Source organism: Pogoniulus pusillus, chromosome 12 (genome assembly GCF_015220805.1).
Source record: "Pogoniulus pusillus isolate bPogPus1 chromosome 12, bPogPus1.pri, whole genome shotgun sequence".
Taxonomy (NCBI): domain Eukaryota; kingdom Metazoa; phylum Chordata; class Aves; order Piciformes; family Lybiidae; genus Pogoniulus; species Pogoniulus pusillus.
The window spans coordinates 16359176-16387103 of NC_087275.1; the positions used below are offsets into that span (position 1 = coordinate 16359176).

Sequence of the window (27928 nt, forward strand, 5' to 3'; positions counted from 1 at the left end):
AATTCAAACTTCTATTTATTACTTATTAGGCTACTGAATATTCCCACCAGTAATAAACTAGGCCACAAAATGGTTATGGTGAAGTCTGCTTTAAATAACTTGCCATAAAAATGTATCCCTGCTAAGATAACAAATTAACAAAGAATAATCCTTACTCAAGGTCAGAAATGCCCTGCAACAATACATTACCTCCACTTCTTTATCTTCTACAGGCATCACATATTTCAGTAAGAGATCACTCTTGAGGTACAGAATGGATTTTATTTTTTCCTAGAAAGGCTTTCACAGGTGAGCAGACTTTATCATCATCAGTCCTAATTATATTTTTTCCAAACTCATCATTTTAGTATCACAATATCCTGTTTCTCACAAGAACACACTTTGCATAATTCTGCAGTCAGCTCCTAACTTTTAAGGAAGTTGTTTTCTTCCCACTGTGATTGGAAAAATAAATTGTACTAAGTAGATCTCTTAGCTTCTAGCACTTCAGGACTGCTAGCCAAGAGCTGGCAGTCACATACCCTCAGCTACCAACATTTTCCATTATCCAAAGCCTTCCTCTCATCATCCTGCAAGTGTTGCCACCACAACCCTACTTGGGTTACAAGAGCATGGGGGTGCATGGGAAGCTGACAGAGGCCATCTGAAACACTGGTAGCAGCAGCATGTTCCTACTCACCCTTCCTCCAGATGGTGTTCAGATCTGGGCAGCAACAGGCTGCAGAGAAGTAGCATGCTTCTTACAGGTGTCTGTGTAGGTGTCCTTCCAAGTCTGTGCATCAGAAAACACAACACTTCTAGTGAACAATGAACCTTGTGTTCACAGGTCAGGCACATGGTCTGCACAGGTACAGCCAAGCCAGCACCTCTGGGAAAGGGTGAAGTGATCCTCGTGGGACATTTCTGCTGGTTATATGCAATAATGCCCATCTCATGCAAAAGACCTGTCCCACAGACTCCATTTGACCCCATAAGACAATGGGTGCCTTCCTCAGCTGAAGAAGCATAGCATCAGTGATGCACAAAGTGAAAGCCTGTTTGGTGCCAGTCATTACAATTGTGGACTAACAATACACTACTTGGCTCCTTCTCATGGAGACTTCTAGCCTGGAGACCTCTATATATTGTTAGGAGTGTGGCCAGTCAGGATCAATTCTAGAAAATTACTGAAGGATGGTTCCTAGCAGGATGTGTCCCTGCCCACGGCAGGAGGCTGGAACTGGATGATCTTTGATGTCCCTTTAAACCCAAACCATTCTACGAATCTATGAACAGGAACATGGCTGCCACTAGAAAGGCTTGTCTCCTGAAAATGGCATTCATAATACATAGGAGCTACTAAAAGGTTGCCATTTCACTCCATTTGTCAAAGGGCACTGATAGTATAGCAGGTACGCTGAACGTTGCTTTGAAATCCTCTTGCTTGGATTTCAAAGGTACCTCAGCAGTACTAATATACTGCCTTCTGTTTTTACAGCTTGAGAAGGAGGACAAAGAACAGCCTTTGTCTTAAAGAGAAAGCAGTTTGCCCAAAAAATCACACAGGAAGTTGTGGGGAAGTGTACAATATTTCACAGGTTATGTCCTACCTTTATCACAAGCCCTCCTCTCACTGATTGTCTACCAACTACATGTGGTAGTTTGAGGGGTCCCAGGTTCCCCTGAAACAAAAGCCTAGGGACAGAGGCTGATTCCAGAGGGACAGACATGCTTGTCCCAGGATACTCTAACACTGTTATTCTATCCCCTTTCTGGTATCACAGCTTAAAAGGCTGCTTGAATGCACTTCTCCCCCTTCCTTTCCCTGTCTTCCTTGCCTTCCCTTCTCCAAGCAGAGCACACTCTTACCTTATAGTTTGTGGAGGAGTTGGCAGGCTGAGGAGGCCTTATAGGCACAGCTTGGGGGGACAGCTTCAGCCTACCTTACAAGCTGACCTTGGGGGGGAGGAGGTGAAGGATTCTAGGTGCCCAGTTTGGGCCAAATGGATTTTATACTAATTTACTACCTGATTGCCCTATATATATGCTTTTATAAATAGAATTTCTAAGCTTCCAATCAGTGTACAGTGTCCTTATTCTTACTCCCAAAAAGGAGTAAGAGCCAGTTCTGATCTCCAGAACTGAGTATGCTTGTGGCCCACACTGGAACACTACATCATAGGATGATCATGATGGACATAATCATCAACATCAAGCAACACTTAATAGCCTATTACTCAGTTGCTACACAACAAATACACCTCTGCATTATATACTCATTGTACTGCATAGTTACTGATCCAAATTAAAAACAGAAACCAGAAACTAAAACTACATTGATTGTTCAGACAATCAACAAACATTTTTTCTTTAAATAAACTGTGCTAGGTGCATGCACCTGTAGCATACTAACATTAGATGCTGTGTGTTTCAATGGATGTGATTATCCACAATCAATTGTACACAGCCTTTACTGTAATGGCATCAGTCTTTGCAATAGGACACATTTTCAGCTTTCATATTCCTGAGTTACTTATTCATTCATTTACAGAGATCAATATTATCTGCTTTTCATATGCAGAGTACTCACAATACTGATTTCTAACAAGCAAAACTTATACCTTGGTTACCTGTTGATGATCATCTCAGAAAAGGAAATAATTGAAAGGTTATCACATAAAAGATATGATGCAAACCACATGAACATGCAGTCTGGATCAAATTATGCCATCTTACATGGTATGAATGACTTAACTGCCTCATGGGCTGGATCCCCGTGTATATAATCCCAGATAAAAGCTCATTTTGTTGATTTTTGTATCTTGTCCTTTAATAATCCCCAAACAGTCCCTAAAACCTACAAGCTGAAAGAACAAAAGCTCCAGTTACACATATCTTCATCAGTGTCCCAGGAGAGCTAGGCTCAGAGAACATGCAGCACCTCAAAGCAGAAGCATCACCAGCAACTAGGAACAATTTTATGCAGAAGTGTGGCTGGAAGGATTGTTATCTCCTTAAGCAACAATTAAATTGTAGTATTTACAATATGCAGAACGTACAGGGCATAGTTCTTTGCTTACCAAAGTTTAAAATCATCTCTGTATAAACTTCTATAACCGCTTAGGAGTTTGTTGCTTTTAGAGAATAGGAAGTGAAAGGTAAACCCTGACTTCTACCCTCCCAACCACTGCAGATGGGCACTCTCATCAAAAAAATATGAAACAGAAAAAGAGAAGATGAACTCTTTAGACATAAAACCAGAACCTGTCTGCAAACAGTGAGCTGGGTCCAAGCCTCACTTCAAGGACTAGGATGCAGGATGTATTCAATATTCATGGTGGTGTTCTCTCAAACATTCAAGAACCAGGGCAAAGTGCACCACAACACAGATATACACCTCCCCAGACAAGTGCCTTACACTACTGAGCATACAAAACTATGTTCCCTCTGTGTGACTCAATGCACTTTGTAGTGTCCTGATTTCTAAACAGAACGGGGCACTTTCTGCGTGAGCTGTCAATGGAGGGAAGCCAATGTCACTTCAGCCTTCAAAAAAAGGTAAGAAGGCGGACCCAGGAAACTACAGACCAGTCAGTCTTACCTCCATCCCTGGAAAGGAGATGGAGCAGCTCATTCTGGAGGTCATCTCTAAATACATGGAGAAAAACAAGGTTATCAGAAGCAGATGGTGTGACTGAATAGGTGGATGTAGGGAGAGCAGCGCTTCTTTCCTTCCTTGACTTCAGTAGGGCTTTTGACACTGTCTCCCATAATATCCTTGTGGGAAAGCTCAGGAAATGTCTTAGAAAAGTGGATGGTGAGATGGATCAAGACCTGGCTAAACAACAGAGCCCAGAGGGTATTGATCAACAGCACAGAGTCCAGTTGGAGACCCGTAGTTAGAGGTGTTTCTCAGGAGTCAGTGCTGGGTCCTGTCTTGTTTGACATATTCATCAGTGACCCAGACGAAGAAACAGAGTGTATCCTCAAGAAATTTGCTGATGATACAAAACTGGGAGGAGTGGCACCAGAAGGCTGTGGTGCCCTTCAGTGAGACCTGGACAGACTGGGCAGCTGGGCAAAGGCAAACCTAATGAAGTTCAACAAGGGTAAGTCTAGATGGCACCTGGGGAGCAATAGCACCATGCACCAGTACAGCTTAGGGATTGACCTGCTGGAGAATAGTTCTGTCGAGAAGGACCTTGGGTACTGGCTAAGTTGTCCATGGGACACCAGTGTGCCCTGGAGGCCAAGAAGGCCAACCGTATACTCAGACGCATTAAGAAGAGTGTACCTAGCAGGTCAACAGAGGTTCTCCTCCCTATCTACTCAGCCCTAGTTAGATTGCATCTGGAATATTGTGTACAGGTCTGGGATCCACAGCTCAAGAGAGACAGAGAACATGTGGGACAATGAGCTCTTCTCTTTCAAAGAAAGACTGAGCATCCTGGGGCTGTTTAATCCAGAGAAGAAAGGCTGAGAGGGGACATTTTAACAATGTCTACTAATGTCTGAAGGGTGGCTGTCAGGAAGATGGAGCCAGTCTCTTTTCAGTGATAGTCACTGACAGAAGAAGGGGCAAGGGACATATATTCAATCACTTGAGATTCCATCTCAACGTGAGAAAAAGAAAGTTTTACTGTGAGGGTGACAGAGCTCTGGAAGCAGCTGCAGGGAGACTGTGGAGTCTTCTCTACAGAGATCTTCTAAACTTGCCTGGACACATTCCTGTGTGACCTGCCCTAAGCGGTCCCACTTCGCAAGGGGCTTGGACTCGAGATCCCTTCCAACACCTAGCATCCTATGATTGGTCTCTATTGACATTTGTAGGCTGGGATGGATTCACAGCAAACAGACAATAAGGGGTGGGAAGGCAAGTCCTGCGACAATACAGTGCAAGAGTCGCACTACCACCAAGCCCTGCCCTGGAAGGCAGCAGTCCTGCCGGGCCTGCAAGCACCAGCCCCCTGAGCGTCTGCCCTGGCAGTACAGGACTGCCAGCCCGCACTCGCAACAGTATTAGCTCGCATTACGCGGCTGCGTGCGCACTGTGCTGTGTGCCGGTAAGAATACAGAGCTGTGCCTACGGCTGACCAGCGACTTTCTTCGGAGGCCTCCCTCACACCCAGCCGGGCAGCGCAGCCTGCCGCTTCTGCGCACGCAGCGGCGCTTGGCCGCCCCGCTGCTGCCCCGTTTTAACCCGGTCGGAGGCGGTAGGTCCGAATGCTGGGCGCACGGCCACTCGTCGTGACCGGGACCGGCCCTGTGACTCACGACCACACCCTCCCACTCACTGCCCGGTCAGAGGTGGAAACTGGATACACACGCAACTACCGGGGCTTTCCGCAGCCGCCAAAAGCCCAACCTCCCTCCCTCTCTCTTTCCCTCTTTCCTTCAGCGACTCCTCCCATTACTGCCACCGGAGAACACACGCCTGAGAAGACACCACTCTCCAAGAACAAGCCGCTCCCCATACACTTCGAGGACAGAACCAGACCACAGACACCCCAATCCCGCAGCCCCAGCGACACTCTCACCGTAGCCGGCAGGGTGTTGCGGCGGCAACCTGCGCATGCGCAGCCGCCCGAGGCTTCCGGTAACGGTGCGGCCGCCCGTTGCGCCGAGGGTCGGATGGATGGCGATCTGGCGGCGGTGGCCCTGGGGCGTGCGACCGTGGTGCCGTCGTTCTTCTGCTTACTGGTCTTTGTGCCTCTCTGCTGTGCAGGTGGGTCCCGGTGAACGGGCGGGACACGGCCGGCACCACACCTCACCCGGGCAGCAGCTGGGGGCTGATGCGGCGCCCATTTTCAAGGCAGAGGGTGGGGAGCCGGTCGTGCTTCGTGCGGCCGCAGCCTTGCTGCCCCCTCGTATGGACGCGTGGCTGTGGCACTCCCGCTTCCTTCCTCCAGCCGGTGCCCCAGCCTGCGGTGCCGTGACGGGGACGCAGTCCCGGCCCCTGGTGTATGGGCGCCGTTGCGAGGACGCAGGGGTGTCCCGGCCTTTGAGTCACTGGGACTTGGTTTCCGTCTACTGTCTCGGGGTTTACTGTTCAGCAGCAGTATGCATCTGCTTCGAGCTTGCTTCCTATCAATAAATCCTAGAAGCTACGTAGCTAAGGCGTAGTGCAAACAGGTTTTTGACTCTTGCTGATATGCTTTGAAAGGTATGGTGGCCTAGACTGGCACGACCTAAGGTATAAATAAGGAAATTAGTGAAATAAAATTGCAAGTTAAGGATTTCATCACACAAGATAGTGAAGTGCCTTTCCTTACCCTATAACGCAGCAAGAAGCTGTCGCACAGCCCCGTCCATGCATCGTGCAACCCAGAGAAGCTGTAAATACCCTTCCCGCATGTTGAGAAGTCATTGTGATATGCAACAGAATATATAGGCTAAGCTAATTTGGATAGTGGAAATGCTACAACTATGAGCTAGTGCGTGCATGCTGCCTTCGATGTCACCTAAACTCTTGAATTCTCTGTAAGATTGTATTGGTGTAGTTTGGCATTCCCAAACGAAAACTAGAGCTAGGGTAGTTTCAGGTGTCCTCGCCTTGAATTCGTGGTAGGATTCAAGAAGACCTCTTTCTTTGTTTTCTTTCAGACATTCCGTTTGTAGGTGAATTCTTTGTGCATTAGGCCTAAGTTTTATCCTTAAACTGGAAGCACTGCAACATGCATCTCTCTGATTAACACATACGTATCATAGCAAATGATTAACATGACACGTACTACTTCCCAGACTTAGAAGCTCTGCTACAGTGACCTCTCACTTTCTGCCTTACCAAAACCAGCAGTTCCTCCCTGCTGCTCCTGTATAAAAGTTCTTTTACTCAGTAAGAGTTCTTGGCTCTCTAGAGTGTCTTTCTGCTTACAGGACCAAAAACAGTTGGGCTGCTTTTGGTGTGTGTTTGACTGTGGCTTTGTTTTGCTTTCAATGTCTTATACAATAGGTGTCTGTTCCTATCCCAAAAGATCTACTTAAAGTTTTAATGGGTTCTACTACGTACTCAATGTGATAAGCAGTAAGTCATCGTGTACTCTTGACAGGATTTCCCCTTGACTGTCTCCCAAGGGAGCATATTTCTGTCTTGCTTAGACGACTACTGTTGTTGAATGGTTTGTGTTGTTACATAATGTGATAGAGTTGTTATGACTTCCAACCACCACTTGTTGAAAATATTAATTAAAATACTATAAATTAAGTAATGATACTTGTTGGAACAGTATTTGTTTATTAAAGTGTGGCAGGGAAAGGAAGAGATGCAACTGTATTAAAAACTTCTCTTGTACTCAATCAGTTCTTTCCATGAAAGTCTAATCTCTTATGTGCTCAGAACAGTGGCGTCATCATGCTTTAAATGAAGAAACGTGAATTAATTTTACATATCTTGGCTCTTGATCAATAGTGAAATTAACCAGAAATAGCCTTCATTTTTCTGTTTTTTAACGAAATCAAAACTTTGCTCTGGTAATTAAACATTACCGAGTTCACTCCTCCTTCATTCATGGATTGAGCTTTATCAGCATTTAAGAAATTAACTTAGAGAAGCAAACACAAATCAGTTTTGGAGTTAGGGAATATTATGTGAAAGGATGGATGAGTGGATCACCTCTTTGTGTCTGTAGTATTGAGAATAAGTGTCATGCTAAATCATGCTGAATTTCTGACAATTTACAATAAAAGACATTGCAGCTAGAAGACCTCCAATGGCATAGATTTGGACTTAATAGTGCTTTTGATTTTATATTGTGTCCCGATCTCTTAAACACACTGGGAAAAATAATTTCTGTTAAGCATGACTCCTGTGTGGCTTTTTTTTTTCTAGATTCCCAAAACATTTTACAGCTCACTGTCAAGAGAGAAGGCTATATTTCTATTTATTTGTGACCATTTTGAACAGCAGGGGGGAAATCAAGAAGTATTACTGACAAGCTGGAGAAATACTTGAGAAAAAAAGTACTAAAAAAGGACATGTGCAGTGCTGTGTACTTAGGCAAATAGAGGATAACAAAAGATGGTCTAAGTATTGGTTCTGAAAAAAAAGCATGTATGTGCCTTGTGATTCATGTGTAGAAGTTTTAAGCGCTACACTGTAGAAAACTCTGGAAGTATTGGGGCACAGCAGTGCTAATTAAAGTTAAAAGGTTAGGTCATCTGTCTTGTAAGATAGACTTTCATGTACTATCTCCCCAAGACTGTTGCACTTTTTCTGAAGTATGCTGTTTCAGTCAAGTTCAAGCATTTGGAGAGAGTACAAAAGAAAACAATAAAAGTAGCTGAGAATAGGAGAAAATTTGGCTTAAAGGAAAGATTAAATTAATTGTGCCTGCTCCTCAGTTTTCTCTTCATTAGTAATGTTTAACATTGTTTTCAAATGCATTTGATGTAAAGAATAGTGTACTTTATTATACATGGACAGAAAAGTACATGGGCTAAGCTTAGAGGAGATAATATGATAAACTCTGGGGTTTGCAGCCTGTAAACTCTTTGTCATCCATGGATTGTGAACAACTAAGAAATGCTCTTCCTGTAAGGAAATTGAGTGTGTTCTGCAAAGATTCAGACCTCGACTGAAATCTAGTAGGAAATCTGATTTGAGGTTCTTTGGTTTTGATTTACAGAAAGCTTTCCCTGATTTCTAATGGTAAGGATAGTGAAAATTTTCAGGGAAGGATGGCTTTAAGAATAGATGATGCAGTGGTAGAAACCATAGAACTTTTCTATGCAACATCTGATGATGTACATAGAATTGGCCACCTGCTTTCTGCAATGTGAAATATAGGTCATCTTGCAAGGTTGTTTTGTTTGGGTTCCCCCCCAGCTCTATTTCTCTGCTTTCAGTGTATGAATGAGTGATTGGGAGGTGTTAAAATGTGAACTCGTGATCGTTAACTGTTAACAGGTTTCACCCAAAGACATTCTGCAGAGTATAAAGTTATAGCTGATTCTAAGATTGTGTATCTCATTTTACCTGATACAGGAGATGAAGTGAACAGATGAAAGACCATAATTGCAGCCTGGAATCCTCCAATAAACATGTATTTGAATTTGGATAAGTAATTTTATTTCATAGTGAAGATAGTTTGAATTATCAGGCTGTCTGCTAGGACTCGGAGTTATTTCTGAAGCAATAATTTGGTTTTCTGATCAGGGTAAGAAGTAACTTAGTCTTGTGGGGTTCTTTGCTGTTATGTTGTTAACCAAATGAAGTCAAAAGGCCACGTAGCCCAATGCTGATCTACAGCAGCTGCTGACAGTGCAGAATAGGAAAGGACCAAAAAGTGAGTACGTAGTAACATTTCACAACCTAGTGTTTCATTGTGTAGCATTGAGACTTTGTATTCGACTCTGAACTCCTACCTGGTTTATGAAATCAGCATTCAGACTCCTAGGGGGGGAATTCCACAGATTGACCAAGTGTTCAATGAAGCAGCAGTTTCATTTGTTTGTATAGAGCAAAGTGGTGCTTGTTTTGATGCTTTCAGCTTTGTGTTAAGAAGACAACAATAAATATTATGCCGCTTACGTTCCTGATCTGTTTTATCCTCACCTCAGTCTCCCTTTCAGGCTGAAGAATCATAATATGATTCCTCTCTGGACAGAAGCTGTTCCTTATGTTGGATTGTCTATGCCACCCTTCTCTGCCTTATTCTGTTCTGCTATCTGCTTATGAGAGTGAGCACTCTAGAGCTGCACCCTATGTTTAAGATAAGTCTATAAGGAATTCATATCATGACATTAAGCTTTCTTTTTTACTCCTTTAATTCCATGTCAGTTTCTAACTTTTTTTTTCCCCTGTTTGGATTACTGCTGAGCACTGACTGCGAGTGCTTGCTCTTTTCTGTTGTTGAATAACACTGAACAACCTTCTGAAATTACCCTGAAAGCTACAGTCTTTCTTGAGTAATGGATCCAAGATACTTTGAAGCCCATCATGGATTTTAATTTAATTTTGCAGGTAGTTTCTCTGAGTGGTGTGTTTCTGTAAAGGCTCTCACATGTCACTGACAACAGCGCTTGATGTGTGGTTTCAGCCTTTTGTGTGGAGGATTAAAAAAGTGTAAATGTCAAGATGGAGTTCAGCTTCGCTTTAACTTGCATGAGGAAGTTCTCAAAGAAAAAAGGCAGGTCTGAGACATATGACCATCACATTTTGGGCCTTTAACCAAAGCTATTCTGGAGTAAACTGCTTCTGATTCACTGTGTGTGACCTTACTCTGGGACTGGAATATCGTATCTTCTTCCAAATGCCAGATTCCAGACCTATTTGTACAATGTTGTTTGTGTCCAAAGGTGGGACATGATTTTTTTTTCTTTTCTGTGCTATTTACCAGCTTGAGAAAATGCTGGCATAGCTTAAAACATGACTTGGATGTCTTACCTTAGCATGTTTTTTGTAACTTGGTGAGACAGTGGTTAGAAGATGAATTTTGAAACTATTTTGTTCCTGCTTCCAGACTTCCTTTTTCCTCTCTGTCCTCAAATCTACATGGTCTAGTAGAAATTATTGTGAAGCTTAAGATAAGAACTTGAAAGCATGGGAAAGATACTCTGTAAGTCCAGTGACTATTGGATTTTCTACTGAAGGCAAACAGTATAGTTTTAATGTACTAGAGGCTTTTATCAGTGTTGGAGCTCTGTGGGTGGAGTGTGGTTCTTGGCTAATACTATGTTACCTAATCCTACCTTCTTAAGGTTTACTTCCAGATTCTTTGTTGTCAGACTAAATAATCTACCTTGGGAATCTCCTGTTGTGAAACTTCTGCTTGGTACTGCCTTGGATTCTTCCCAACATAATTAAATATTAGACTGACATCAAAAGGCAGCTTCAGAGTGATGGATGCTAACATGTTTTTAGACGTTGTAGCCATTGAGAAGTGATTGTATAACACACAACTGGTGAAAATAGAAAGCCAAGTCAGAGTAATGCGGTCATACAGGTTTTCTATTGTTATTTTGTTGATTTTGTGGTGTGTGTTTAGTTCTTGATGTATTAGAAGCTAAAAGTGCATGCTTAAAGGACTGCCTAAAGTGTACATAGCCTGGGGGTTATCCAAGATACCTAGTACAGGACACTAGGCAGAAGGATTTCGATGATGTTTAAGCTCTGTAAATCTGAGTATGGTTGCTTAGTGGTGGGTTTGGTGTAATTGCAGTGACTTCTGCCTGAGGTTTCCTCGATTTATGCATATTCCCTGCACCTTCATGCTGTTTCCTTTTATTCTATAAGCCACAGTCTGGTGTTGTTTTAGTACTAGGAAACTTTAAGTCTAACCTTTCAGCACTGATTGCAGCTTTAGCCTCACTACATTGAAGCAGTGCTGTAGAGTGATGTGAAATTATCAAAAGCAAGCTATATCTTATAAACAGCTAGATGAACTTCAGTTTTAATGCATGTCAGTAATCTTCTATTGCATCTGTCCTCTGATATCTGAATTGTATACCAAACGAGACACCTAGGATTCTGCGTATCTCAAAGTTAATGGTAAAGTTGTCCTTAGGAATTGGAATGTAAGGCAATTATCAGGGTTGTTTGGGGTTTTCAACAATTAATTTTTTAAGATGGAAAATAAGGAGGAGAACTGTCCTGCAGATAATTCTAATGCTTCCCTCCCATTGGTAATCTGCCTGTTAAGTTTTCTCATTATCTGGTCCTTCTCCTTGTTATTATAGACATTCTTATGTCTCCTGAGACCTATCTCTTAGTCCCCATAAGTCATTTGCTGCATTGTTCTTTGTGCAAAAAACCCCCCAGGATTACCGTGACCAAGATACAAGATGTGCCATCTGTTGAAACCCCATAGCAAAAGATATATGTGCAGTACATTGAATTTGTGGCAGTAACATGTGACACAAAACAAGTCTCAATCTGTTCCACAACTGAAAGGACAGCATTAGGTCAATTGCTGGCACTTTGCAACTGAGATCCAGATTTGATCCAACAAATAAAATACTGATTTAAATGCATTCAGACTGATCATAATCAACCCATGACAGTGAAGACAGACCTTGAATGTTACAATTGTATGTACTTCTCATTTTAAAGAGGTGTGAAAAGACTCAAAGCATGAAGGAAAGACTTGTGTAGTCAAATAGGCAAAGGAGCCACCTGATGCAGACAGGATCACAGGATGTTAGGGGTTGGAAGAGACCTCTGGAGATTGAGTCCAAGTCTCTTGCCAGAGCAGGACCCTATAATCTAGGGCAGGTTGTACAGGAACTCATTCAGATGGGTCTCAAAAGTCTCCAGAGAATGAGACTCCACAGCCTCTCTGAGTTGCATGTTGAAATGTTTAGCCTAGACATTAGGAAGACGTTCTTCACAGAAAGTGTGATTGCCCTTGGAATGGGGAGGCTGCCTCGGAAGGTGATGGAGTCACCATCACTGGAGGTGTTTAAAAGGAGCCTGGATGAGGCACTTAGTGCTGTGGTTTAGTTAATTAGAAGGGTTAGGTGGTAAGTTGGACTTGATGATCTCAGAGGTCTTTTCCAACCTGGTTGATTCTGTGAGTAGTGTGGTGCTTTCTTAACTCTTAATGTTTTGGGGGGTTTGTTGGTTGGTTGTTTTTTGTTTGTTTTTTTTCAGGGTTGTTTGTTTTGCTTTTTTTTTTTTAATTTAACTCACTACTTTTTAAATAAATTTATTCTTAAGTTATGTACAAATTATTTATCTGATTTTATATATATATACACCTTTACATCACTTCCTTGTAGGCCAAACTAATCTGAAGAGTCCACAGGATATTCAGGTTTATATCATAAATACAAATTTCACTCTAAGGTGGAACTACACTGGGAATGATACCAATGTGACCTTTTCTGCAGAATATCAGTGGTAAGTTGTAACTTTATTCTGAGCCAGAAATGTCTGATGTTTGCTAATGTAGTAGAGCATCTTAATTACTGTGCTTCTGGAGGCTGCCATGTAAAACTTCTGGAGACTTTTTGAAACCCAGAAAGCTTTGAAGTCTTGAAATTAAATGGAATCCTAGTTTCCTTTGGTTATCTAATTCATATGTAAAATTGAATTGTACACTGATAGTAATGTATACATGAAGAGCACATTTGATAGTAGGGCTTAATATCAGAGTGGTTCTTTGAGAATATTGACTTAAACATTTAGTATTTAGGTTTTGGAGTTTTTTATTCTCTGTTTTGTGTTAGTATTTTTTGTGGGTTTTTTAAATAGAGCTACATTGTGTAAGAAGTTCTTAACTTTAGGATTTCCTAGTGTGTGATCTGGGATCTTTAAAAAGAATATAATACTTGCTCGCTGCCTTCTATGTGTAGATGAGAAACAGTTTTAATTTTAACATTCTGAAAGATAAGGTAGTCAAGAATAAAAAAAAAATCACTGCTTCAGGTCTGTGCCTCTCTTCTGGTCAGGACATTTTAAATCTCTATATGGAATGTCTCTTAAGGTATGGATATCTGTTAACTCACAAGAAAAATAGCCTCTGTAAAACTAATTATTCTGACACTGAACTCCTTGGTGGTTTTCTTTGCCTCTAATCTACATTCCTTGCTAATATTTGAATTGGAGGGGGGTGCTGCTCTTATGCACTTCAAAAGCACTTCTTCCATCATGATTTTTAAATTTCTTCCAATGAATTATCACACACAGTATCACACAGTATCATCAGGGTTGGAAGAGACCTCACAGATCATCAAGTCCAACCCTTTACCACAGAGCTCAAGGCTAGACCATGGCACCAAGTGCCACATCCAACCTTGCCTTGAACTGCCCCAGGGACGGAGACTCCACCACCTCCCCGGGCAGCCCATTCCAGTGTCCAAGAATTATCTACTATTAGGCTAGGATCCTGTACTAAAGATATCACTGTAGATTGTGACAGTTCTTTGATGTTGCTTTCTGACACCATTTACATGCTAAATAAAGCAGGCTGGTAGATTAGCTGTTATACCAAGAGTAAACTAACAAATTAATCATTTAATGAGTTGATTTCCATGTGAATTCCAGGGTAATTGAGTAGGAAACAGTGACTGCACTAGTGCTGGTGATAAAACAGCATTATGTAGCATGACATTCATTAGAATTAAGAAGAAGAGGAAGAAGACTCTCAAGACTTAAATGGTGTATTTGCTTCACTTTTGGGATGTTTTCCTTCTTACAGGTTTGAAGATTTTGAGACAAATGGAACAGAATGGAAGGAGTTGCCTGGGTGTCAAAATGTTACTAGCAGGGAATGTGACATTTCCTCTGCAATAACCAAATACTACGATGCATATCATGTGCGTATAAGGGCCAGAGGAAGGGAAGAAGTGTCTCCTTGGTCTAGCATTTTTGAAATGATTCCATATCTTAAAGGTATGAGCTCCATATAAACTGTAACATTTGTTTAGTTCATGTACTTCATATTGTTGTGGGGGAAATGCCTGTGGTTTCCATTGCTAATAACAACATGACCTAGTGTTTTCTCAACCTTAGCATAATATATTTGCTGATCATGCAGTGTTCTGATCCTTTCCCCTTTTCTGGAAAGAGGGACTTCTCACTGATGCTCTTTTTCTGACAGACCTTTCTGTCTCTGTCAAAAAGGATTTTTGCAATATCTAGAAAAAGAGGACTTTTCTGGAAGTTTTCACCTAACCTTGTGACTTCAGTAGTTATAGCAGGAAAAAAAGCCTTCCCTCAGCATTGGGTTTGAGCTGGATTCTTGACTTGCATGTTTTAGAATTATTTCTACTGAATTTTCACAGTGGATTCTGGGAAAAAATCTCTAGCAGTAATATTGCATTTTAACTATACTGCTTTTAGAACCAGGTGATGATGGTTCTTAGGTAGATTTCTATTAGATACTGCCTGAGATTCATGAAAACTAAGATCTTACAGGATATTACTGCCTTAAAATAACTAAGATAATATTGACAGTTACTATGTTTTTATTAATATACTTTTTCAATTTTTTTTCCATTTAAATAGTCATGCTTGACTTTCTTTCTCCTTTTTTTTCCACTCACACTAACACTTACAGCTCAGATTGGTCCTCCAGAAATAAAGTTGCAGTCCATAAATGGAGCCATAAAAATCAAGGTTTCTCCTCCAGAAGCAAATCAGATCAGAAAAATGTGGACAGATCATCTAAGCTTTAAATATAATCTAGTTATCTGGGAAAACTCATCAAATGCAGAGGTGTGGTCACCTTTTTCTTTGCTTTTTAACCTTAATATAACTGTCAGAGATATATTTTAATTACTGTTGCTGTGCATTTTAAATAGTTGGGAGGGGGTGTTTTCCTTGGCATTTTTGGGTTTATTTTTTAGCAGAGGATATTTTGTGATAAGGATTAGTAGTTCTGTTAAATGCTGCAGCCACTTTCTAATGCATGAGGAAGAAGGTCAAACCATCTCGTGTTGGAGCAGCAGTCATGCCCAAGTCAGCAGGAAAAGGGAGGGAAGTGAGTTCAAGTTAGTGGGAAGAAGCATTTACAGTAAGACATAGATATGGGGGAGGGAAGAAGTAAGAGACTAATTAGATCTTGTTGAGACTTTTAGCTTGACCACAGCTGCCAGTACACTGTCCTGTGTCATTAACTCTGTTTTCACACTGTAGATCAGAGTATTTTAGGGATTCTTTCAATATCCTGTAATTATGAACTATTTTCCAAGCTACAGCATGTGTCTTGCACAGCAGATAGAGCTATTTTGTAAAGACCAAGGTAGAAGCAGTCCTTCTTGGTTTTGACCTTTTTTTTTTTAGATAAATGAGTGCCACCTAGATTAAGGTAGGAATGGAAGAGGGAGATCTGTTTTGATTTGGAAGACCTAGTCAGAATCATTACAGTTAAAAGGGGTACATGTGTGAAAATATTTTAAGCTTGGTACAAACTCTATACAAAAGTCAGGTGCACTGAAAAGTCTGCTAAACCAAAAGCATGGAGGTAGCAGAAGGAGGAGGAGAGTTTGCTCAATTAATTGAAAGGTGGAAGTATTCTATTTCTGTTCTGAGTATGGGTCTGAATATTTGTGTGGTTTGTTATGTGTCCTATGGATCAGTGCACATGTCCCCTCTTCTCAATCATGTGGCTAAGCTGAAAACTTCTGTTTAGCATTTATTTAGCTCATACATTGTCCTTCATTCCCTGTTTTAGCATTTTTGATGGCATATTACCTAAATAGGATCAAAGCAGGAGAATGAAAGAATACTTCAGAAAATCAGGTCATCAGGAAAGAAGTTAACCCTCACATGGTGTTTACAATTGTTTCTTACAGTTTAGAAGTCAAAGTATTTTTCCTACTGACATAATTGATGATCTTGCACCAGAAACTACCTATTGTCTGAAAGTACAAGCAACTCTTTCTTTGGAACAGAAAGAAGGCTTATTCAGTCCCATTCGTTGTGTAAAAACTACTCGTAAAGGTACAGACTAAACTTGTTTTATGTTAAAATCATCACTGAAGCTTAAACTGTTGAACATTACATTGTTCCAAAGCACTAGAAGTGCCAAGTTTGTGCTCGTTTTGGTATAACAGTGTTCTTGACAGTTATGTACACTTTCTATCTTAAATCAGTATCAATGTTTTGATACTGTCACCTATCAATATTCAAGTTTTAATAGCGCAAGAAGAGCTATTTTTTACTCTGAGGTAATTTCTGTACATTTGGATTGCAAAAATTACTTTCTTGGCATTTGGAAAGCTGGCTATTTTTGAGTTTATGACTTTGAATTGAGAGAAAAGAGATGTGTATATAGGCAAAATAAAAGCCTTTTAAATAGTTGACATTAAATAAATGTATATGAAGTTGAGCTAAGATTAAAAAGGTACTGATGTGACGCGAGCCTTGGTGAATTTATTATTAGAGGTTCTGAAGAATGGCTTTGTGGCAGTTTGCCACTAATTCTTGTTTATATTGTCTAAATTTGAATTATTTTGTGCTGTTCATGTGTCAGTTTAAGTACTTTTAAATGCTTATGCATTCCATGATTTCGCCCTCGGAAATAAAGTCAGACATTGGATTGAGCAGAGGGTACATCACAATTACTTTGTTTACAGGTCTCTATTTTACACATTTCCCTCATTTAACCAGTTTATTTCTACTAATCTCAGGGTACCTGTACTGTTTTTCTGTTTTTTTCCTCTTTTTTTCCTGTAGATGTCAGAGACTTTGATTTCCCATCTTTATAAAGAAAACAGACCCTTTTTATTATTTGTAGTTGTTAAAACTGTACCGTGACCATTTTACATGAGAAATGGCCATTCAGTGAGAAATTACTGCAGGTTATATAAAACTTCTCAGTAACTGAGGCTTTCTCTTTCTTTCGAGCAGTGAATGACTTGCACTGTGCAACAAATGTGACCGTTCTTGGCTTGAACATGAAGTTTTATCTGCACTGGACTAATCAATATAAACAGCCTGTGAGGTACAACGTACAGTATCTCACGTAAGTGAAACAGCTGCTGCGTATCTATGTAAACAGGTTATGTCCTTCTAAATGTCATCCACTGTATTTTGAAAACAGTTTCTAGAAGTTAAATACTTAGCAAAAGTGGCTTCGTGTATTCATTGAAGCACTGGCTACCTCATCTGAACACAGTGTAGCTTTTATAAAAGGATTACATGTTAACATCATATGCTAGAATTTCAGGATCCTAGTCTTCGAAGATGGAACGAAGTACTTAAATGTGTGCTAGGTAGCATTTTTAAAACATCTGAATTTTACATTCCTTTTTATTGAGTATGAAGAAATCAGATTACTAGAAGTGAGCAAAAATGCACATGTTCAGGATTTCAATTGTCAACATATTTGGTCAGAACCCAACATAGGAAAAATCATGTCTATAAACCTATAGCTTAATATCCAGTTGTCACACAAGTATTGTGGCAAGCATCTAAATGAAAAGGAGTGATGCCTCCAGCTTTGTCATGACAGAGAAGTAATCAACTTACTATAACTATATGAAAAACTTTAACTTAGATTTTTAAAAACTGCTAAAGCTGTTGTATTTTTTCTATTGAGGATTGATTAAAGCACTCCTTTGTGTTCCCTGATCCAGATAAAATTTTCAGTTTTAAATGGGGGGAAAAAATAATGGTAAACTTCTAATATAGTCTCAAAACAGGGGTCATTTACCAGGTGTGCAAAGCCAATTGACTCACAGAGTTGAGATACTTGCTTTATTTCCATTCTGCAGGACTAGTCCTAGACAATACATCCAGCACACTTAGCTCAAACAGCAGCAGTTTATCTGCAGTACAAAGAAATTATCTTGTGATTCTGTGATCATATATATGATTGGTTACACAATTTTACATCACAGAAATCCCTGTGCTTTTTATGTCAATTGTATGTATTGATTAGGCAATTGATCAATTGCCTAATTCGCTATGCTAAGGTAGTCCTACACTTCTATTTTAAATTCTGCTCCTAGAGGTGTGCTTTTTAGTATTAAAATCACCACATTTTATCTAGGGGACACCTCAGTGTTTGGATCATTGTCCAAATCTGTCTCTCATCTATGAAAAGAAGCCATGAGGCATTATCTACAGAAGTTCACAGAATCTGACTGTCTTTAGGTACTGTTCTTAATCAAAACCAAGACACAGTTATTTTAACCTTCAAGGTCATCCTGTCCTTTAATCTTAAGGGCCTTTGATTCTTGTTATTCTGGTTGCAGACCAGTATGTTGCAAAGTTTTTTGGCCTAAAAGTTTTTTAACTCTTTCCTTCTGACATTAGTGAGAGGCCCATTCTTAAAACAAGAAAGATAGTGCAAATGAACTTGCCTTTTTTCTTTTTTTAGCTTAAGAACCTCACATTATAAAAGTATTAAAATGCCTTTTGCAGTGGGTATCTAAAGAAACTTCATGATGACTACTCATCAAAGTGGCTCAATGTTCCTGGATGTGGAAACATCACCAATACACAATGCAATCTCTCTTCTATCATCACTGCCAATTCTGGATTTTATTACTTCCATGTGCAAGCTGTGAATGAACACAATAAATCATGTCTGTCTAAGGAAGTAAAAGTCGATCCTCTGATAACAAGTAAGCAAATGTGTTTTCTTAAGTTTTCCTTCATCTACAAAACTGTACCTAATACTCTTTGTTATTTACAAAGGAAGCCTTGCTAGATTAAACTGAATGCATACTTAACCCTGCAGAAATTGTGCTGGGCATCTTGGCCTCGTCAAGTTAAGCAGGAGGTTTTGCCATTGACAGGGAGCATTTGTTGGTATAAACAATTCCAGAGACAAATATTTTTTTTAATTCACTGCCCCTCTTTCCTTGTGCATCTGCTCTCATCTTCTCCTTCTCTCTACCTCTGTGCAATGTACTCCTCAATTTTGTGCTGAAGCAGGGTTGTGTGAAGACATAACCCTGAAGAGCTTCATGAAAAGGCAGTCTTGAATGACAGCAACATCTAAGTCAAAAATATGCAACACTCTCTAGAGAAGTTTACACTTATTTATCTTTGCTGCACTTTTTTTGATTTTCATGAGAAATGAGACCTTACTAAAATGTTAGCTTCAAAAAAGTTGCCTTAATGTTTATGATTTACATGCTTATTTAACATTGAATAATATTCCATTGCTTTTGCTACTGAATATGGAATCTATAGCTATTCCTTATGTCAGCTTTCCTTGTCCAAGCACTTGGTAATTAGATAATTCTTTAATAAGATAACTGTGACTGAGGTACATAATTCAACAAAAAAATTGCCACAAAGCTGTGATGTTTCTCACTTCTCAACTGTACTATAGTTGCAAAAGAGGGTATAAATGAAACAACTTCACTAGATTAATAAATGTTTAGTAGTTGGGCTTGCACAGAGTTTATATCCCTGTCAGTGTATTTCATGTCACTGAAACGTGCAGAAGCAACATATTAATATGGAAAGAGTAAAGAAGTGAGATATTTCTAAGGACTCAAGATTATGAATATAGCTGTTAGACTTTTAAGTGTAAATTTCTTTTTAAATTGTCATAGACTTAAATACAATGTTTTATGCAATATTTTTGTTCAGTCTTATGTTTTTGCTTTTGTTTTTTCCTTTTAAACATCTCAAGATGAAATTGGCCCTCCTGATGTGAAGGTGGACATCAGTGATGTTTTTCTCCATATCCAGATTTCTCCTCCAGGAGGAACTGAAAGTGAAGTCATGAGAGACCGTTACGGCTTGTCTTACCGGGTTCTGTATTGGAAGAATTCATCCAATAATGAGGTGTGAACTATTTAAGTACTTAAAAACAGTATATAAAATTTGTCATGACTTTAAATACCAAGATTGTGTTCTCAGGAAACTTGTTTTCAGAAGAGGCACATTTGTGGTGTATCAATCCTGCAATCGATTTGTTGCTTGGTCAGTTTTTTTTTAGGATGTGGTTTATTGTTTTTTTTTTCCTGAAAGATTCTTTTAGAGATTTGGTCAAGATAACTTTTATCAGAATGTAATTGAGATTTTAATCTTTTAACACAGATGTAGCTGTATGTAATGATCTGCAGAACTGCACTGAGTTTTGTACAAGCTGCTGAAAACTCACTTCTTAAAAGAAGTTGTGAGGGTTTTGTCATGCTGTCTTTCTTATGCCATGACTCTGTCCACTGTCTTTTATTAATATAGCTTCCAGCTCCTCAAGTTCCCTTCTTGCTGCACTTACAGTTTTATAGCTATACATTTCACAAAACAATAAAGTCTTGCATGCTCTTAACACAAGTTATAATACATCTTTCCATATTATTTAAGTGCCTCTTACAGTAAAGTAATTGTAAGTGTGTATGTATCACAATATTACAGTATCACCAAGGTTGGAAGAGACCTCACAGATCATCAAGTCCAACCCTTTACCACAGAGCTCAAGGCTAGACCATGGCACCAAGTGCCACATCCAACCTTGCCTTGAACTGCCCCAGGGACGGCGACTCCACCACCTCCCCGGGCAGCCCATTCCAGTGTCCAATGACTCTCTCAGTGAAGAACTTTCTCCTCACCTCCAGCCTAAATTTCCCCTGGCGCAGCCTGAGGCTGTGTCCTCTCTGGTGCTGGCCACCTGAGAGAAGAGAGCAACCTCCCCCTGGCCACAACCACCCTTCATGCATGTGTACATGCATGGAAGACTGCAACAGGAAGACGTTTAATTTTGCACACAGCATTGAACTGTAAGATTTCTGTGTGGTGAAAGCAGTTAGGTTTTGCTGATGAGTGCTTCCTTGAATGCTTGCTTAGAGAGTTGCGTGGTTTCTTTTATCCAAGCGTGGAACAGCGCCTTGTTTTTACAGGATTACTTCTTCAGCAAAGAACAAAGTTCTAACCTGCTTGTGTGACTCACGTGCCATTTATGTGCATCTTATTCCTCCAATTTTCCTTTTTCAGGAAGAAATTAAAATGAAAGAGCTAAAACAGACAATAGGGACAGTCTCTGATCTAACACCTGCGACTTTGTACTGTGTAAAAGTACAAGCCTTCTCAAAATTTTACAACAAGAGCAGTCCTTACAGCAAAGAGGAATGCATCAGAACACCGGAAGGTAGGAAGAGCTTCAGAAGTGTTACACTTCTGGAAGTAACATTATTAACCTTTCATAAGCCCTTTCATATGTTACAAGTTAAAAAAATGTTTGCAGCATGACTTAATGACCTGACAGAGTTAGTGCCTAGTTCGGCAGAGATCCACGTCAGTCTGTCACTTTGATGCCCTCTGTGTTGTGTCCTATAGCTAAACTTAAGCTGCTGCTGTTCTGAGCTCATCAAAATTACATTCTGGTAATTCCATGGTATAACTTTGTTCAGAAATTGTCTCAATTTAAGAACTAATGATTGTTGATTCATCTTAATTCCATACAGTGTGGAGTGGCAGGTAACACCCAAACCATCACAGACTCATTAATGGGCAAGTTTTAATTTCCACTACTAGTTATTATTTTAGGGATTGTACCCTCCTATGTTGTCAATTTTTTTTCATTAAATTGTCTTAATTCTGTTGTAAATTAAAAGCAATCCTGTGCTAAAGTGTGAAGAGACAAATCATCAAACTCATTATAGCTGAAAGCTCACCCTTGTGCAAAACAAGAATACATTTGTAGATGGATTGTATTCAAAACGTAAGAGCAAGCTGTCTGTTGAGCTGAATGTGTGCAATTGCCTTCTAAATTACTGAATACCCAAACTAACTTAAAACCAAGAAAATGTAGTAGTAATAGTATTGGTACTTCCTCAGGTCTGAAACTCTAAAGATTCATGTATATTGTAGTCCTCTGTGTTGGAATAGCCTCAGTGTTTATTTCTTCTTAGGTAAGCACTAAAAGGAGCACTGGAAGATCCTTTTTCTCCCTATTGGCTGTTTTATAGTCTTCTGAAGCTTACAATTGAAGTTGTCCTGCCAAGAAACCATTCAGATTCTTCTGGGCTCCTGAAGCCTGTGCAAGTCTAGGCACTCCTAATAATTTCCTGGCTGAATAATCATAGGGCAGCTCCACTGTAGTAATTGCCTGATCTTATTCCATAGCACATGGGGATTATTACTTCTTTATATTTTGCCTTTTTAAAGGAGAGAGCTCTGTCAATTGCATATTCTGTTCCTTGGGGTACACAACCAATAGCAAAATAAATCTACTTGCATCAAATGCTTCATGGTAGCTGTCAATGTACAACATTTTTGTCCTGCTGTCAAATATTGACATGCAACTGGAATGTAACTGGGAATAACTGGAACTTTTTTCTGATCACATCTGCAAACACCTCTGTTGTTATATTGAATCGTAGAATGACTTGAGTCGGAAGGAGTTTCAAAGGTCATCTAGCTCCAACCTCCCTGCCATAGGAAGGGGCACCTCCCACTAGACCAGGTTGCTCAAGGCCTCATCCAGCCTGGTCTTAAACACCTTCAGGGATGAAGCACCCACACTTTCTTTGGGCAGCCTGTTCCTGTATCTCGCCACCCTTAAAGAACTTTTTCCTAATGTCCAATCTAAATCCACCCTGCTCTAGTTCAAAATCACTGCCCCCTGTCCTATCACCACGTGCCCATATAAAAAGGTCATATTAAAAGCTAGGAATAAATATTTTGTGTTGTGTTTTTAATGAAAGTATCTAAAATATTGGCATGGCATCATTCCTATACTGGGTACAGCTCTATAAAAACCTGAAGTTTTAGGATAAATTCCATAGCAGATTTGGAGACAATGGTTTTTGGTTAGGTTTTGTTTGGTTGGTTTAGTTCATGAATATGTAGATTGAATGTTTTTTATTCACTTTTTTTTTTTAGGTAAAACTTTACCTCTGGTCATTTTAACAACATTTTTCGTTGCTTTGATTATTTTCTGTCTTGTGGCGACAGCGACTTTTTTTGCCCTGTATCAAGCCTACAAGAAAATCAAATATGTGTTCTTTCCATCATGCCAGCCTCCTCTGAACATAGAGGTAAGATGAAAAACATGGTTTTTCATTTATTTAGCAGATGTGCTTTTAGAAAAATGAACAGGATATAGTATGGAAAAAGTGTTTATCTGCTATCCTGTGGTCTTATGGGTTTGCCTAGATTAATTGTATAGATTTTAAGGAAATACAGGAATTCTGTAGGAAAAAAGGTAGTATCAATTTCTAGGATTATATGATGAGCAAATGTTTTAACTTATATGTTTTGGGGGGTTTTAATTTATCTGTGCAAAAAGTGGCATTAGCAATCCTTTATTCTAGAAAGTGTGGGTGTCTGTCCAATGTGATAATGTACCTTTGCCTTGCCATGTGAGACCAGAACCGTTTTCCCATTATCTGTGTGTTATCTGGAAGAGCATGCTGTCCTTTCAAATGCAAAGGAGGTGAAAATTCAAGTCTAGTCTTTAAAGGAAATTTTACTGTAACAGCTAGCAAATGTTTCTACTATCCCCAGACTTAGTGGTTTGGATGGTCTCTAAAGGAGCAGATGTCAAATTTCCATCTTAGCTTGACACAGGTGGTACTTAATAGAGATCCTGCTCTGGAATGAACAGGCAAGGCATAGGTATTCTCTAAAATGTAGCAAGAACTGCTTTTCACTCTATTTTCTTCTGTGTGTCTCAGAACACCTTTTTAATGTGTGTCATCTTCTCACTGAAGTTCCTGGGATACATGGCATACAGAGCTTTCTGAATAGTTGTACTTTAAAATCAATCTTATAGTTCACAAGGGCTGGACCTGAATTTAATTTCTTTTTAAAGCAGCATGTTAGTTTGTTCAGTAGAGTGCTGGTAATAGAGCTAACACATTTAGAACCTTTTATGACAGATATGATGGATAAATGACCTCTTCAGCTAGAAGATCTAAAGCATGCAGAACAGCCAGCAGTGCACTGCTGAGAGCTGTGTAAGGCTTGGTATGATGCTGCAGCAGCTCACCTTCATCTTTCAGACTTTAACTGAAGATGGTTTGTAGACTTTGCAAGCACATATGTCATTCCCATGCTACCTCAGGGATCTTTGGAACTAACCTAAATTAGACTTTTCCTTTAGTTCTTGTGTGGCCTCACAAGTCTATAATCAATGAAATAGAACAATTTTACAGATGATTGCAAACTAGGAGCATTGCAAAAGAGTTATGCTTAATACTAGAGTCATTCTTCAGCATTTGATTATATGAATGCAACTAAACTTCATCTTAACTTCAGATTTCTGAACTTAGGAAACAAATAGCCTGTTATAGGTAGAAAACATCACAATGCTTCTGAATATGATAAAGCAACTTTGTACAGCTGTGGTATTAAGCAGAATTGTTATGTAGATATTACACACAAGTGTTCATCACTTTTTTTCTGCTTCTCTTTTTGCAGAGTTTTGAACAACAGGTCTTTAGCAGCCTTTACATGCCAGCTACAGAAGAACAAATAGAAAATTGTTCAGTAATTGAGCCTATCATCACAGAAGCAAATCAAATTGATTTTAAAGACTGCAAACGTTCCAAACAGAGCAGCCGAGATTCAGGAAATTATTCCTATGATGATGATACTTCAGGGAACAAAGCATCAGAAGAAACACTAGAAAAGGACATGGTGTAACTTTTCAGAAAGTAGAGCTCCTGTGAGGGACTGGCAGTGTAATAAGCACTTCATTTTTCTTATTATTTTAATAATAAGTCCGAGCCTAAGGAAGACAGTGTGACTTTGGGACCTCCACTGCCTTTTATGATAGAAAGAATATCATCTGCATAAACAGGAGCAGGTCTTCAGACTTTATATAATGTACTTAAACCTGCTAACCTTGGCAAAAGCCTAGTCTGTCCCACAAGAAGACTGTTTCATTATCTGAGAGGTTTGTTTTGAATGCCTGCGTGTACTGTCACAGAAGCCTTAAATGCCAGTATTGACTCTTACAATGTTTACACAGGCAGAAGGCAGCACGCTACAGGTTTGCACTGCATTTAGGATAAAAAACCCAAAAAATATCCAAGCCAGATGTTCATTGTGAGAAGAAACTAAAGAATACTGTTACTTTCAATGGCAAGGCATGTTAAAATACATATTCTTGATTTAATTTTTATTCCATTTGGCTACATAACCAGAAGTGTAAAATATTTCCTTCTGACTGAATCTTATTTAGAAATGTCAATCCCTTAACAAGGAGGAAACTTATTTCTGTAATTAGAAAGACCCATGCTGAGTCTAGAAAATCCTTTTGTAACAAAACGTGAAGGTGCCTGTCAGTCAAAGCTTTTCCCACTTAGTCTCATTTTGCCAACAGACTTCTCTTCATACAAACTACAAGGATATGCTGCAATAATGATTCAATATTTGTGCCACTTCCTTCTCATGAAGTAAATCTTAGGAGTTTATTTTTTATGGAGAAAGTTATCTAGAGTGAACTGGTTTTGAGCTTCATGCAGGATGTTGTTTGTGACAAGCAACCATTTGTGTTACCTTTTTTTTAATTTTGAAGATGTGATCTAATTTTATAATTTTTTATTTCTTTATGTTCATAGAAGAACATAAATAAATTTTGCACATTTACTACTTCATCCTTTTCTTGGTTCTGTATTGTTATAAAAAATACCAGATTCAAACTGTCTAAGACCCATCTGGAGGTGTAGAGAGCAAATAAAGATGTTTATTTCAGAGCTGGACATGCAGGTAGGTCTCACCACAAAGTCTGCACGTGCCAAGGAGGATCTAGTTACAGCACTTAAAGCACATCAATGCATGTCCATCACTTTCCCAAGAAATCTTTTATGCATATACTGGTCTTTCGGAGCTCATGCAAATGCTCCTTCTGCAGGCACACTCCCATTCTCTGGTGAATTTTGGGTAGGGGTCTTCAGGAAAAATTACACACACCCCCCTTCCTCCCTCTCCACCACTCCAGTATCATCATCAGTTTGTTCTCTAGTTGACCCTGGGGTTAATGCATGCTCAGAAAGGTGTGGACTCATTAGTGAAAGTCTTAATTGTTTAGAAGACTCTCTGTGCTTTCTTATCTTCAAGCTTGCTTTATAATGTATTGCCTTTGCTTCTGTGATTTGTCATCTCCTTATCTGAGGCCTATGTTTGAGTCACAAATATGTTTTTTTCCAGCTGTGTTCTCTGTTATCTTAGAAACAAAGGCTAACAAACCAGTAATTATGGTTTCTCTACTGTGCTCTAGTTATTTCATTGACCTATTTCATATTAATAATGAAATTAGGTTTTTTAATTTCATTTTCTACTTAGTGTATTTGAAGTTACTTTGAAGCTACACCAGAGATACTTAGGAAGTTCCCATTAGTCATCAGTTACTGTCTTCCTAAAAAACTCAATGTGAAGAATATGATATGTACATTTATTCGGGGGTTACATTGAAAGTGTTGGGTGATTTAGATAGGAGAGAATGTGCTCATTAATTTTCTGAATCAGAGCTTAAAATGAGAAGACTAAATATGAACATTCCTGTCGTGATTTTTGGTAACCAACTTCTGCCTGTGAACCATTGTGAAATACTTAAATGGGTGGCAGTAAGAAGTTATCTGTGCTTGCTGGTCTCTTCAGTATAACTCAAGTTTGCTATGAGGATGCAGCTTGCTTATGCAACTGTTCCTCCCAGCAATTTATGCTGTAGCTGACACCCATGGATGTTTTTTCTCTTGAACAACTTAGATTGCAGTCTGGTTTTCTTACTTGAGACCTACATCTATGGTAGAGTTTAGAGACATATCTTCAGATATTTTCAAAAGTGAGGCATGTTTACTGAAGTAAGGTATGGTGCTTTGGGGGTTGGTTTTTTATCTTTGTTCGTCTAAGAAAAATGGTTTATCTGATATTTGAGCAGCTAACTGTGGGCTGTTGATTTGATGACTTCTCTATGATGCAAGATTTTATTTGCTTCCTGCAGTTTCACCACTCTGGAAGAAAGCTATTTGAGGTGAAGGGTTTCATTGACAAATTTTTAAATTATGGTAAACCAGTCTACAGTGAATTGTTTCTGAAACAGGCAGAATTAATCATTTTTAGACAGTCCAATTTTTTCTGCAGAATATAGACCCAAATAAGCAATAATGAATACATGTGTGCCCTTGAAGTTTGGTTGTAAACTGGATTAAGGAACATCTTGTGTTGTTTCTTTTCAGTCTTGCCAGAAGAACAAAACCAACACAACTGTGAAATGGATGTACTCATTTATACAGCATCTAATACTTAAGTTGGAAAATTCAGTTCCTAAATACTCAGTCTCATTTTGATAGATTTCTGATGGACCTAGAAATAGTAGAAAGATAATTTGACAGAATTTTCACAGTTCACATTCCAAGAGCAATGTATTACAGTACATAAAGGAACTTAATTTAAATGCTGGGGGTGGGGTGTTCAGTTTAAGTCTTTCTAATAAGTTAGCACTCTGAAATATTTCTGTTTGGTTTTTATACTTGTTCAAAATATTTCCAACAATAGCTAATTTTTTATTGTGTGAAAGAAGTCTTGAACTGTATGACTCTCTTCACTGGAGTTACTCAATGGGATGAGATACAGCCATGCTAATACTTGAATTCT

General features: G+C 39.4%; 1 protein-coding gene and 1 long non-coding RNA gene across 8 annotated transcripts in view; one reads left to right on the top strand and one right to left on the bottom strand.

Moving 5' to 3' along the window:
- Nucleotides 1–5477: 5477 nt before the first annotated feature.
- LOC135180156 (uncharacterized) overlaps nucleotides 5478–27928 on the bottom strand; it is a 29156-nt gene continuing 6705 nt past the window's right edge. Inside the window, exon 2 of the long non-coding RNA XR_010304299.1 lies at nucleotides 5478–6167. This is a non-coding gene — a long non-coding RNA (uncharacterized LOC135180156). The remainder of the gene's footprint in view (nucleotides 6168–27928) is intronic.
- IFNAR1 (interferon alpha and beta receptor subunit 1) lies at nucleotides 5611–25929 on the top strand. Of its 7 annotated transcripts, none has more exons than XM_064152437.1 (12): nucleotides 5616–5704; nucleotides 9538–9657; nucleotides 12697–12817; nucleotides 14118–14311; nucleotides 14979–15136; nucleotides 16216–16363; nucleotides 17273–17387; nucleotides 18791–18993; nucleotides 20016–20170; nucleotides 21320–21473; nucleotides 23210–23364; nucleotides 24749–25929. In XM_064152437.1, exons 2-12 carry the CDS (start codon nucleotides 9597–9599, stop codon nucleotides 24971–24973), a joined length of 1689 nt encoding a protein of 562 aa, XP_064008507.1. In that variant the 5' UTR covers nucleotides 5616–5704; nucleotides 9538–9596; the 3' UTR covers nucleotides 24974–25929. The 7 variants fall into 7 exon arrangements, with proteins under 7 accessions (XP_064008505.1, XP_064008507.1, XP_064008506.1 ...); XM_064152436.1 differs by having other exon boundaries at nucleotides 9550–9657; XM_064152440.1 differs by lacking the exon at nucleotides 5616–5704 and adding an exon at nucleotides 10440–10535 and having other exon boundaries at nucleotides 9565–10110.